General features: G+C 36.4%; 2 protein-coding genes across 4 annotated transcripts; both read right to left on the minus strand.

The window, feature by feature from the left end:
• Window positions 1–538: 538 nt before the first annotated feature.
• LOC131354787 (uncharacterized) lies at window positions 539–13,885 on the minus strand. 3 transcript variants are annotated; one of them, XM_058392818.1, is made up of 5 exons: window positions 13,443–13,885; window positions 2,761–3,102; window positions 2,543–2,677; window positions 2,212–2,411; window positions 539–1,273 (listed from the first exon to the last, which is right to left on the minus strand). In XM_058392818.1, the coding sequence occupies exons 1-5, from the start codon at window positions 13,460–13,462 to the stop codon at window positions 1,014–1,016; spliced, it is 957 nt and encodes a 318-aa protein (XP_058248801.1). In that variant the 5' UTR covers window positions 13,463–13,885; the 3' UTR covers window positions 539–1,013. The 3 variants fall into 3 exon arrangements, with proteins under 3 accessions (XP_058248801.1, XP_058248799.1, XP_058248798.1); XM_058392816.1 differs by lacking the exon at window positions 13,443–13,885 and adding an exon at window positions 3,758–3,903 and having other exon boundaries at window positions 540–1,273; XM_058392815.1 differs by lacking the exons at window positions 539–1,273; window positions 2,212–2,411; window positions 2,543–2,677; window positions 2,761–3,102 and adding exons at window positions 9,549–10,943; window positions 11,882–12,081; window positions 12,214–12,348; window positions 12,432–12,773 and having other exon boundaries at window positions 13,443–13,588.
• On the minus strand, window positions 4,526–7,208 carry LOC131354789 (uncharacterized). The gene is made up of 5 exons (XM_058392821.1): window positions 7,056–7,208; window positions 6,162–6,557; window positions 5,881–5,997; window positions 5,573–5,775; window positions 4,526–5,122 (listed from the first exon to the last, which is right to left on the minus strand). The coding sequence occupies exons 1-5, from the start codon at window positions 7,067–7,069 to the stop codon at window positions 4,923–4,925; spliced, it is 930 nt and encodes a 309-aa protein (XP_058248804.1). The 5' UTR covers window positions 7,070–7,208; the 3' UTR covers window positions 4,526–4,922.
• Window positions 13,886–14,645: the final 760 nt, after the last annotated feature.

A 14,645-nucleotide genomic window follows, 5' to 3' on the forward strand; every position in this document is an offset into this window, starting at 1 on the left:
TTGATTTCCAAGTGAAATGCAAAATCTTTCATCTGAAAAAAGGACTTTGGACCACTAAATAATGCTCTTTTTTTCTTCTTCTTAGCCCAGGTAAGATGCTTCTGACATTGTCTGTAGTTCAGGAGTGGCTTGACACTAGGAATGGACAATTGGATCCCATTTCCTGGACACGTCTGTGTGTGGTGGGCTCTCAATGCACTGATACCAGCATCAATTCACTCCTTGTGAAGCTCCCCTACGTTCTTGAATCAGCTTTGCTTGACAATCTTTTCAAGGCTATGGTCATCCCTGTTGCTTGTGCACCTTTTCCTACCAACTTTCCATAAATATGCTTTGATACAGCACTCTATAAACAGTCAGCCCTTTAAGCAATGATCTTCTGTGAGTTACCATCCTTATGGAGGGTGTTAATGAGTGTCTTCTGGACAAAAACAAATCAAGGATGCGATGAGTATAGCGAAGGTTGCAATGTTTATTGAATTAAAATACAAACTTCACTAAATCTATACAAATAAAATAGAAATTTCTTCAGGCTTGGATAAGAAGAAGCAACCAGTTTTATTGTTATCAAGACAATCCTTTACAAAAATAATACCAAAATGGTAATCAAATGCACAGCACAGGCCTGATGTGGTCAAGTGCACCCCCTGTACAAAAATCCCCTCTATTTATACCGACATCCTTACTTCTCCTATTGCTTATTTGTCTCATGATTGTTTTGACTCATTTGCAAACTTACAATACCCTATTACCATAATGATATTGCTTAAACACAGATTAAGATCAGTGATATTAATATATGTAAATCAAAGTAAGTAAAGATTATAATGAAAATGACCTCTGGATTATGGATTAGATTTGATTTGGCTTAACTACATTTAGGAATTAATAATGATCTTTTGATTTAATGATTAAAGTAGATTAGATTTAGATTAGATTTATGAAAATAAGTAAATTTTTCAGTAAAATTTCAACACATCGTGGAGTGACATTAAAAAGTGTTATCAAACGGGTTAATCTGAATCAGAGCTGCTGCAGGATAGCATTTCTACGTCTTCCACTAGCTGACTCTGGTTGCTGAAATTCGGGTAAACATCTTGACGGCTTTGATTGAACAGCCTTGGTCCCACTCCTTCCCCGGTCTCAGGAATAGATACAGAGTAGCTTAGATCTTCCATTTCTACGTCTGCCACCGACTGTTGTTGGTAGAAGTGTTGAGATGGACAAACATGCTGATTTGATAAACCTGCTCCTTCTCCAGTCTCGGGAATACCTACAGAGAAAAGGCAAAAGAACTCACTGGACATTGAGAAATATAGGAGATTCACAGGTATAGGTGATTACTCTGTACACCCATCCTTACCACCAGGTGTGAGGAGAAACACCTGGATACCAGGTGATACTGGACTGGAGAAAGATGAATGAAAGAAGATGACCAGCACATTCAGATGTCTGGATGAGGCAACGCTAGCCTTGTAGAACTTCCTTCTACAGTGTCTAATGGCATTTCATGGTGAAGACCTCTATGTTCAGTACACCTATAGGTCATGGTGATGATGTTCACCACCCAGTGGTCCAGTGTCCACCACCTAGTAGTCTCTGTTTAGACAGTGGAGCCACTTGCTTCTTTGCACAATGAGATGAGCAATTTATAGGGTTGCTCTTTGGTCTCAACAGGTCTAAATAGTACAGTGAGGTGTGAACTGGACACAAATGGGAACATTCTACAGGTTCACCTTCATGGAATTTATTGGTTTACAAAATTAAAAAATTTGACCTTTGGCAGAAACCCTGGGTCTCTGAAGTCTCCCAAGAGTCAGCGACCCAACCAGTGCAAATAAACTGAGCTTGATAGTGTTTAAAGTCTTCCATGTTAGGGATTATAACTCGAGTTTTTAAGTTTATAAGGGATTAAGAGGGCATTCCTTTGCCTCACCCCAATCTGAATGATCATGATACATTATATATGATGTACCCCTTATATATAATTCTATGAAAAATGAACTTAAATATTTTTGGAGAACAGATTAGCTGTAGCTGTTAACAATAGTTCTAACAAGAAAATAACGTGAGGAGAAAGGGAACGATAGTTGTATTTTTCATGACGTTGTTCGGGGGTCTCAGCATGCACATGGCAGAGAACTACCCTTGGTGGTTAAGAGAATTAAAATACACCCCACACCCAAACAGAGAGTAAAATACATCTCTTACCTTTATATTCTTCTAATTGGGTTATGTTGACGTATCCCACCAAACAAATCATGTAGTTTTTAAAATCGTCAGGGTCAAAAGGTTGAAATGAAGGCTTTTTTGGATCATTGTCATATAAATGCCACGTGCTTTCGGAGGACTGGAAGCACATAGTCATGTGCTTATCTTTCCCAATCAGTAAAAAGAAACTGGCAAAAATCCTAGAAGAAAGATAAATATACTGTTTAAGGGACATGACAGGGATAAAGGAAAAAACTGACTTTCAAACTTCTATGTAGCTTCTTCTATGTTTTGCTATGTAAAATGATTTGTCATGTATTTGTACAATTACCTTTTCTTCTCTACATCATCAAAGTGGGGTGGCAGTGCAATACTCGGAACACTGGGAACGTCACGATGAATCAGAATTAATGGTGGATCAGACGGGTCGCCCAGAATAAATACATTTCCAAAACAATTAAGTTTCCTGCCAAGACACGCATCACATATAAATAAGTATATAAATCTTGCTCCTTAAACATACAAGTGATACAAGTGATTATACCTTACCTGATTATTTCACAATCGTTTGGAGAGCTTTTTGGCCACACCAGTTTATCAATCAGTGGAAAATAATCTTTAACGTTGCCAAAAAGGTCACTTTTTTCATGATTCAACTCACTTACACAGAGAATCCGAGCCTCTATATACATTTTTTGGTTTAACAAAGAAATAACTTCTCTGAAAAAGTCATTTCTGTGTAAAAGCTCTGCTATATTTGGAAAGACAATATAAGCTGTATGGAAGGCAGCTAGGAGAGAGTCTAGGACGCAGGTGTTGATAAATGGGTGGAACTCAGACGGAGCACACTCCTTGATGAAATCAGAGGTGTCTTCAATCAGGAATTTAAGTCTAGAAAAAAAAGACCATGAAAACCAGAGAGATGCAGAACAGTTAATACAGAAGAATGAACTGCAATTATTAAGCTTAGTGTCCTAGCATTAAATCATGAATAAGAGAAAATGTGTGCTAACTAGCATCCTAGCTTTGCTGAAGAGACTTCAGTGTTGTCTAAAAATTGCAGTATGAAATGGATTAGTAACACAACATCGTCTGCTGTGACCAAAAACCGACGTGATTAAATCACCATCATTCACTAAATCTCCATCATGTTGACTCATTCAAGTGCTTTTGTTCTGTAATTACTAGAACGTAAAGGTTGCTTTATTTTCTAGCTTGTTGAGATTTAGCTTCCGGTCTTCCCCTATTTCAGCTCGTCTTTTCACCGCGTTTGTGTGTACACATAACTTAAAAAGAGAACTGAAATGTCATTACAGCTCATTGCTCAACTACAACTTCTTATATTTAGTACACATTTTCACATTTATTCATGAGACAGCATACTGAATTCCACATGCTACAACACACCCTCTGCCTAACATGTTGAGACTAGCCGAGTAATTGCAGTTCTATAAGAAGTCTTAATTGCCTGTAAAAGTCTCTATGAACTGTATTAGCCCTAAGGGTTTTCAGAGTAACATCTAATTGTATTTACTGTAATCTTTACCTTTGAAAAAATCTTTCCATTTTTCAGTTTTAAATGCAAACAAGGAAGTACTCCACCGATCAACTTCTTTCTGTTGACAAAAAGTCGATAGCCACGGAGGAGATCATGTGACCTCAAAGAACATGTAGGTGAGTCAAATAAAATACCAGTGTTACTTTAATCTTACTGATGTGATGTATGATAAGAACTGTACGATAAAGCCATAGTCTATTAAAGATGTAGACTAAATTTTAGACTTTAGGAAGGAAGATTTGTTTTGTGTTGTGTTGTGTTGTTTGAAAGAAGTTAAAGAGGGTATAACTTAAGTTTTTCAGTAAACACTGCATTCTGTATATTCAGTAGTTGTTTACATTATGAAACAGCATTACTGGAAGTGATTCAGTGATCAACAAAGTAGTCTTTTGGAACATTTAGTATTTTTATTGACAGCAAACCTAAGACAATCTAAGATATACAAGTATATAATAAAGAAACCTTAACATTTTTCTCAAATATTTTGCACTCATGGACTCCTTTCACTGTAAAATAAAAATTTATATATAGTAATATTAAATAAAATAATGCCATAGACCCCCTCAGTACATATTTAATGAATAATTACATTAAATTATCTAATGTCACATTATTAGAAGTGTATTTATATAATCTTTATATAATCTAAGCACTATGCAAATAAAGTTGATATTATTTTCACAATATTGATATTGACATTATTCTCACAATATTGATATTGACATTATTCTCACAATATTGATATTGACATTATTCTCACGATATTGATATTGACATTATACTCATGAGATTTATATTGATATTATACCCATGATATTGAAAATGATATCATACTCATGATATTATTTATTACATATACATGGTTTGTAAAATTGCAATTGAGTCCATGATTGATCAAGTAAAACAAATCAAATGCACAACCGAACTAGGCAGCAATTGAGAAAATCAATAAAAAGGGAAGGTCCAGGCTCTCCAGATTGGAGATCGGACCTGGGGTCCTTCCCACCTAACCGATGGAAACTAAGAAAATAACAAACTAAAATAACAAAACGTTAAAAAAAAAAAATGCTGCCAAATTGTAGGTTACTGCTAATAATATGGTTTGATTAAAAATTTATTTTATTTGTTTAAATCTATTTAAATAGATTCAGAGCTAGTCTTCTACTGGCTGGTCTTCCACTGGGGATATTGGGGAAATATCTGGCCAGTTTGAATAGAAAGGCCTTGGTCCCAATCCTTGTCCAGTCTCGGGAATAGCAACAGAGTAATTGAGCAGTTCTGGATCCAACGGAGGACTGTTTGTACCTGAATAGAAAGGCATTGCTCCTGCTCCTTCTCCAGTCTCAGCAATGCCTGCAGAGAGAAACAAACAAAAGGGTGTCACTAAAGTCATTAGAGGATATAGAAATATAGAGGAAAGTATCCGTTATGTAAATGTGAAACAGGGTTAAAAAGCAGTGGCAGGGGGAATCACCTGGTTAGTTTCTCTTGCACATACATGCTGTGTGAATTTCATGGAATGATGTATGATATATTATTTAAAATAAAGGCCTCAAGCCTCCAGCTTTGAAGGATCAGCTATCTCTATGTAGTACAAGAAGTATACAAAAAAAAGAAGAGAGAAAGTAACGATGCTTGTTTGATCTCAGAACGAATTGTAAATGCTGCATCATACATCACGTTATGACTTTGTGGTCAGATTTCAGCATGTATGTGCTCAAGAAGCTCTTGAAGTTATTCAAACTACCTTCGGTGACTAAGAACGGTAAAATAAACAACAGCAAAAAGTGTTAAAACTTATACCAAATTTATATGTCTGCGCTTGGGTTAGGTTGACGTATCCAGCCAGGCAAATCTCAGAATATCTAAGATCTTTTAAGTTGAAATCCTGGAAAGAAGGTTTTGCTTGATCATTGTCATAGAGCTTCCAGTTGTTCATGGAGAATCTGAAACACATGGTCATGTGCTCTTCTTTGCCTAGCAGCAAAAACTGCAGCTGAAAAATTCTAAAAGAAAGATAAAATGAAGTTTTCAAGAAACGCAGAGCATCACAGGTATAAAGAAATAATCTTAAGGTTTAAACTTCAGCTTTGACACATATCTAGACTTACCTTTTCTTCTTATCTTTAATATACAGCATTGGTTCAGTAGTCAAACAGTACCCCAGTATAAGTGCTGGAGCTGCTGCATCTCCCAAAGCCTTCACGTAACCAAATGATTTAAACTGGCTGCCAAGACAAACACTGAATTACACAGAGAATGGACATAACACAATATCTTGCTTCATACATATGAACTACATTTTAAAATATGCTAGAAAATGAATTCTCTGCATCACATGTTATATCTATTTACTTACAATGACAGTAAATATTGCATTGAAGTTACTCACCTGAATATTTCTTCGTGGATAGCACTCTCATTTGGGTTTGTTTCGTTGTAAATCATTTCAGCACATACAAGTTTATCAAAGAGAGGGAAATGGTCATAGACAGTGCCATAAAAGTCCACTTTTAAATTGTAATCAAATTTGACATGTTTCAGCTGCTGTGCACTAAGAAATTTGGCCTGACTATAACTTTTGCGATTTATGAAAACCATGAGTTGTCGGAATAACTCATCCGATTTAAATAGATCTTCAACATTTGGAAATAGTTTAGCTGTGATGTGAAAGGCAGCCAAATGTGAGTCGATAACACACGTCCTTGTAAGACGGTATGAGAAAAACAAAGAACCGTCTTTCATGAAGGTGGACTTGTTTTCAATCATCAGCCTCCACACCGCCAGCCTGAAAGTAAAGTGAGAACTAAAAATAATCAGGTAATTTATATTTTTAACATAACATTTAAAAAGCAGCACTATAAATCAATAAACCAGTCTACAGTATGGTGGTTAACTAGCATACTAACTAGCAATCTAGAGCACGCTTCACAAATTATGCTTACTAACCCTAACCAAACACGTTTATGTCATTTCTAGAACTTTCTTAACAGATAATGAGTCGGAAAAAACATTATTTGAACTGAATTACATCCAAGTTAGAGTTTTCCTTTTGTTTCTTTCTTTGTTTATTTATATGGCATTTGTATACATCGGGTCTTGTTTTTCTTTTAAATAAAACAATTAAATTAAATAGTTTTGCCACTTTCTACCTGTACCAGCTAATTATTAAGCTAGCATGTTGAGACTTGCCTTGCCTTGATTGCGGCTTAATAATAGACGTCTGTCAAACTGTATTGTGTTCGACAGAAAGGTTTTCAGAGCTAAATCTTATTGTAAACTTTACCTTTGAGTTTCCATTTCAAGCAATTTTAAAATCTGTTCAGCTCTTCACCGCTGGCACACTGTTTCGTGGGCACATAAAGGTGGTAATAGGACACGTAGCCTTGGTGGACACACCATAAAAGGAACTTCAATGTGTTTGAGAGTGCGTCATATAGCTGTAATCTGTTAAAGGTGTAGACTAAACAATAGACTTCAGCAATTAAAGAGGCTGTATCGTTGTATGGGTTTTCCACTGAACATTGCATTCAGGATATTATTTTTCTTTTTTTTTGTTTTTAATGATGTGTTTAAAGTGAAGTGGTAAGCAGATGCTATGATATAAAGATCCTTTCTAATAGTTAGTTATATTGTTCCATGCTGTATTTTTGTATTATTATTTTTGAACTGCAATCATTAACGTTAAGCTATATATATATATATATATATATATATATATATATATATATATATATATATATATATATATATATATATATATATATATGTTGTGTGTGTGTGTGTATGTACATTACATATGTACATTAATAAAAGTGCTACCAAACATCTTCATCCGAATCAGAGCTGCTGCAGGATGGCATTTCTATGTCTTCCACTGGCTGTTTCTGGTTGCTGAAATTTGGGTAAACATCTGGACACCTTTAATTGAAGGGCCTTGATCCCACTCTTTCCCCACATTTTTCTCAGAGAAAAAGAAAAAGGAGTCAATGGACAACGAGAACAATGTAGGTGTGCTTTAGCTCTTCATGTTGAATCTATTCTCATCAGGTAAGGTTTTTTTTTGTATAGGCTTTCGTGTACTGTTTAAATTGGTTGTAGAGTTGTGTGATTTGAACTGTGTTATATTGTATAGCTTGTTAAACCTATAGTGTTGGCCTATGTTTATTAGTTCTCTCATGTGATTAATCCAGAGTGGATTCAGTCTCCCTTAATGTGTGAATTGTGGACAGGGCATATTGAAGGTTGTAACTTGTGTCTGTAGCCGTTTGAAGGTAGCTCTGCCAAGACCTGTTTACATCTTAAATAGTAAGTGTTTAATCTTGCTCTGTTACACTCTTAATTTATATTTAATCTCGCTTTGACTGTGTTGTTTGAAAGAAGTTAAAAAGGCTATAACTTTGTATAGGATCAGTAAACACAGTAAACACTCAGTAAACACTGCATTTTGTACATTCAGTACATTCAGTAGTTGTTTACATTATGAGACTGGAAGTGATTCAGTGATCAACAAAGTAGTCTTTTGGAACATTTAGTATTTTTATTGCCAGCAAACATAAGGTTTAACTTCAAGAATATAAACAAGAGGCCTTAACAAAGTGATTCTTGAATATTTTGCAGTCATGGTCTCCTTTACATTAAATACACATTAATAAAGGTGTATTAATATAATCTGGTGATTTTATTAGAACCATGGAGATTTTTCTTGCTGGACTTTTCACTGACAGAATACATTATGTATAACTTAATGTTATTAATTGCTGTGTTTTTTGTTGTTGTTGTTTTTTTTTTACTTATCAAGGTTTGAATTAAACTCAATTAATCCAATTGGTCAGATAAACTTTTTTTTTTTTTGAAAATGCAGAATTTCTTCCTAAATAGAATCAGAGCTGTTGCAGGCATTTCGAAATCTTAATGTGTAGACTTAACGTCAAGCTTCTAGCTTCAAGCTGTTATGAACAAAGAGACTTGGTATACGCTTCCTATGTTTTTCCTCGGCACTTTCGCCTTAAATATCAAATCTTTTTCATTTAGATTGTTATATTTCTGTAAAGCTGCTTTGCACTGTCTATTGTTAAGTGCTCAGACAATTGAATTTTAGTGGCTTATGAAATTATTTATGACATATACAGGTGCCTAAATATCAAGTTAGCATTGATGTTTTCCCACAATTTAATTCAAACATTGAAACGTTCATGTTTCACACTTTAATCGGGGTATAGCATCAAGTCAATTAAACTGCTGGGATATTGATCTGGTCAGTTAATCAGTTTCAGCTGCTTTGGTGTTAATGAAATTAACAACAGGTGCACTTTGGCAACAAGGAGATGACCCCCAAAACAGGACTCATCTTTCCCTACTAATCTTTTCTGAGCATTTTTTACTAGTTTTACATTTGGCTAGGGTTATTGTCACTACTGGTAGCATGAGGTGATACGTGGACCCTACAGAGGTTGCACAGGCAGTCCGACTCTTCCAGGATGGCACATCAATAAGTACCATTGCCAGAAGGTTTGCTGTGTCACTCAGCACAGTCTCAAGAGCATGGAGGAGATTCCAGGAGATAGGAAGTTACTCTAGGAGAGCTGGACAGGGCTCTAGAAGGTCCTTAACCCATCAGTAGGACCAGGATCTGCTCCTTTGACCTCAAGAAAGCCACTGGTGTGAATGTCTCTAACCAAACAATCAGAAACAGACTTCATGAGCGTGGCCTCATGTATATATATATGCATATATATATATTGTGGTTCATAAAACAAATCAAGGAGGCGATGAGTATAGCAAAGGTTTATTGAATTAAAATATATGAACAGTACAAGTGAAGTAAATTATGAAGCGTTTTACAATTAAATTAATCTCGAAATCTATCCCTATTGAGCAAGCCGGCAGCGACAGTGGCAAGGAAAAACTCCCTGAGATGATATGAGGAAGAAACCTTGAGAGGAACCAGACTCAAAAGGGAACCCATCCTCATTTGGGGTTTATAAATCAATAATTTCTGAATTCATTATAGATTTATATAACAGCAGTAAAGCCATAGGATCCAAGTGGTACTATCCATAGCAGTCCCAGGGACCTGAGCGCAAAACCGGCCGCTACAACAGCAGTAAAGCGAAAGGATCTCCATGGGTCTCCAGGCTGTCCATGTAGAGCCATCCCCTATAGCAGAAGAATTAAACAGAAGTCACATTCAAAGAGAAGATGCCATCAAAAAACTAAAAGCTTGTGTAACCTGTGTAAATCAACAAAAAAGAGAAAGAGATTAGTATTAGTTATGCTTGTGATCATAGATATTTCTACATCTGTTGAAACTCAGTCCCCCTCTGAATGGACACACTACAGGGTGGTTGTGAAGTCTTCTCCAATTACCTATTACTGCTAAACACTTACAAACTTCACTGAATCTATACAAATAAAATAGAAATTTCTTCAGGCTTGGTTGAGAAGAAGCAACCAGTTTTATTGTTATCAAGACAATCCTTTACAAAAATTACACCAAAATGGTAATCAAATACACAGCACAGGCCTGATGTGGTCAAGTGCACCCCCTGTACAAAAATCCCCTCTATTTATACCGACATCCTTACTTCTCCTATTGCTTATTTGTCTCATGATTGTTTTGACTCATTTGCAAACTTACAATACCCTATTACCATAATGATATTGCTTAAACACAGATTAAGATCAGTGATATTAATATATGTAAATCAAAGTAAGTAAAGATTATAATGAAAATGACCTCTGGATTATGGATTAGATTTGATTTGGCTTAACTACATTTAGGAATTAATAATGATCTTTTGATTTAATGATTAAAGTAGATTAGATTTAGATTAGATTTATGAAAATAAGTAAATTTTTCAGTAAAATTTCAACACATCGTGGAGTGACATTAAAAAGTGTTATCAAACGGGTTAATCTGAATCAGAGCTGCTGCAGGATAGCATTTCTACATCTTCCACTAGCTGACTCTGGTTGCTGAAATTCGGGTAAACATCTTGACGGCTTTGATTGAACAGCCTTGGTCCCACTCCTTCCCCGGTCTCAGGAATAGATACAGAGTAGCTTAGATCTTCCATTTCTACGTCTGCCACCGACTGTTGTTGGTAGAAGTGTTGAGATGGACAAACATGCTGATTTGATAAACCTGCTCCTTCTCCAGTCTCGGGAATACCTACAGAGAAAAGGCAAAAGAACTCACTGGACATTGAGAAATATAGGAGATTCACAGGTATAGGTGATTACTCTGTACACCCATCCTTACCACCAGGTGTGAGGAGAAACACCTGGATACCAGGTGATACTGGACTGGAGAAAGATGAATGAAAGAAGATGACCAGCACATTCAGATGTCTGGATGAGGCAACGCTAGCCTTGTAGAACTTCCTTCTACAGTGTCTAATGGCATTTCATGGTGAAGACCTCTATGTTCAGTACACCTATAGGTCATGGTGATGATGTTCACCACCCAGTGGTCCAGTGTCCACCACCTAGTAGTCTCTGTTTAGACAATGGAGCCACTTGCTTCTTTGCACAATGAGATGAGCAATTTATAGGGTTGCTCTTTGGTCTCAACAGGTCTAAATAGTACAGTGAGGTGTGAACTGGACACAAATGGGAACATTCTACAGGTTCACCTTCATGGAATTTATTGGTTTACAAAATTAAAAAATTTGACCTTTGGCAGAAACCCTGGGTCTCTGAAGTCTCCCAAGAGTCAGCGACCCAACCAGTGCAAATAAACTGAGCTTGATAGTGTTTAAAGTCTTCCATGTTAGGGATTATAACTCGAGTTTTTAAGTTTATAAGGGATTAAGAGGGCATTCCTTTGCCTCACCCCAATCTGAATGATCATGATACATTATATATGATGTACCCCTTATATATAATTCTATGAAAAATGAACTTAAATATTTTTGGAGAACAGATTAGCTGTAGCTGTTAACAATAGCTCTAACAAGAAAATAACGTGAGGAGAAAGGGAACGATAGTCGTATTTTTCATGACGTTGTTCGAGGGTCTCAGCATGCACATGGCAGAGAACTACCCTTGGTGGTTAAGAGAATTAAAATACACCCCACACCCAAACAGAGAGTAAAATACATCTCTTACCTTTATATTCTTCTAATTGGGTTATGTTGACGTATCCCACCAAACAAATCATGTAGTTTTTAAAATCGTCAGGGTCAAAAGGTTGAAATGAAGGCTTTTTTGGATCATTGTCATATAAATGCCACGTGCTTTCGGAGGACTGGAAGCACATAGTCATGTGCTTATCTTTCCCAATCAGTAAAAAGAAACTGGCAAAAATCCTAGAAGAAAGATAAATATACTGTTTAAGGGACATGACAGGGATAAAGGAAAAAAACTGACTTTCAAACTTCTATGTAGCTTCTTCTATGTTTTGCTATGTAAAATGATTTGTCATGTATTTGTACAATTACCTTTTCTTCTCTACATCATCAAAGTGGGGTGGCAGTGCAATACTCGGAACATTGGGAACGTGACGATGAATCAGAATTAATGGTGGATCAGACGGGTCGCCCAGAATAAATACATTTCCAAAACAATTAAGTTTCCTGCCAAGACACGCATCACATATAAATAAGTATATAAATCTTGCTCCTTAAACATACAAGTGATACAAGTGATTATACCTTACCTGATTATTTCACAATCGTTTGGAGAGCTTTTTGGCCACACCAGTTTATCAATCAGTGGAAAATAATCTTTAACGTTGCCAAAAAGGTCACTTTTTTCATGATTCAACTCACTTACACAGAGAATCCGAGCCTCTATATACATTTTTTGGTTTAACAAAGAAATAACTTCTCTGAAAAAGTCATTTCTGTGTAAAAGCTCTGCTATATTTGGAAAGACGATATAAGCTGTATGGAAGGCAGCTAGGAGAGAGTCTAGGACGCAGGTGTTGATAAATGGGTGGAACTCAGATGGAGCACACTCCTTGATGAAATCAGAGGTGTCTTCAATCAGGAATTTAAGTCTAGAAAAAAAAGACCATGAAAACCAGAGAGATGCAGAACAGTTAATACAGAAGAATGAACTGCAATTATTAAGCTTAGTGTCCTAGCATTAAATCATGAATAGAAAATGTGTGCTAACTAGCATCCTAGCTTTGCTGAAGAGACTTCAATGTTGTCAAAAATTGTAGTATGAAATGGATTAGTAACACAACATCGTCTGCTGTGACCAAAAACCGACGTGATTAAATCACCATCATTCACTAAATCTCCATCATGTTGACTCATTCAAGTGCATTTGTTCTGTAATTACTAGAACGTAAAGGTTGCTTTATTTTCTAGCTTGTTGCGATTCAGCTTCCGGTCTTCCCCTATTTCAGCTCGTCTTTTCACCGCGTTTGTGTGTACACATAACTTAAAAAGAGAACTGAAATGTCATTACAGCTCATTGCTCAACTACAACTTCTTATATTTAGTACACATTTTCACATTCATTCATGAGACAGCATACTGAATTCCACATGCTACAACACACTCTCTGCCTTTTCTAAGATGCTACCATGTTGTGACTAGCCTAGTAATGGCAGTTCTAGAATAAGTACTACCTTAATTGCCTATAAAAGTTTCTATGAATTGAATTAGCCCTATGAGTTTTCAAAGCAAGATCTTATTGTATTTATTGTAAGCATTACCTTTGAAAGAATCTTTCCATTTCAAATCAGTTTTAAGCTCCGCGCCAACAAGGAAGTCTGCTGCCGAGTGACATCCTCCAGGTGACGAAACAATGTTGACATAGTAGGTCATGTGACTTCAGTGAACATATACAGTCAGTGAGGCAACAAAAAGAAAACCCTGTTACTTTAATCTTACTGTTGTGGTGTATGATAGAAAGTGTATGATAAAGCCATAGTCTGTTAATGATGTAGACTAAATGTTAGACTTTTTTTGTAAGAAGTTATGTTTTGTGTCGTGTTGTTTGAAAGAAGTTAAAGAGGCTATAACTTCGTATAGGGTTTTCAGTAAACACTGCATTCTGTACATTCAGTAGTTGTTTACCTTATGAAACAGCATTACTGGAAGTGATTCAGTGATCATCAAAGGAGTCTTTTGGAACATTTAGTATTTTAAACATAAGACAAGGGAGTTCAGGTTTAAGTACAAGTATATAAAAAAGAAGCCTTAACAAAATTTGTCTCAAATATTTTACACTTATGGACTCCTTTAACTCTAAATATATATATATATATATATATATATATATATATATATACACTATATTGCCAAAAGTATTCGCTCACCTGCCTTGACTCGCATATGAACTTAAGTGACATCCCATTCCTAATCCATAGGGTTCAGTATGACGTCGGTCCACCCTTTGCAGCTATAACAGCTTCAACTCTTCTGGGAAGGCTGTCCACAAGGTTTAGGGGTGTGTTTATGGGAATTTTTGACCATTCTTCCAGAAGCGCATTTGTGAGGTCACACACTGATGTTGGACGAGAAGGCCTGGCTCTCAGTCTCCGCTCTAATTCATCTCAAAGGTGTTCTATCGGGTTGAGGTCAGGACTCTGTGCAGGCCAGTCAAGTTCATCCACACCAGACTCTGTCATCCATGTCTTTATGGACCTTGCTTTGTGCACTGGTGCACAGTCATGTTGGAAGAGGAAGGGGCCAGCTCCAAACTGTTCCCACAAAGTTGGGAGCATGGAATTGTCCAAAATGTCTTGGTATGCTGAAGCATTCAGAGTTCCTTTCACTGGAACTAAGGGGCCAAGCCCAGCTCCTGAAAAACAACCCCACACCATAATCCCCCCTCCACCAAACTTTACACTTGGCACAATGCAGTCAGACAAGTACCGTTCTCCTGGCAACCGCCAAACCCAGACTCGTCCATC

The sequence above is a fragment of the Hemibagrus wyckioides genome, linkage group LG06 (genome assembly GCF_019097595.1).
Source record: "Hemibagrus wyckioides isolate EC202008001 linkage group LG06, SWU_Hwy_1.0, whole genome shotgun sequence".
NCBI classification, from domain to species: domain Eukaryota; kingdom Metazoa; phylum Chordata; class Actinopteri; order Siluriformes; family Bagridae; genus Hemibagrus; species Hemibagrus wyckioides.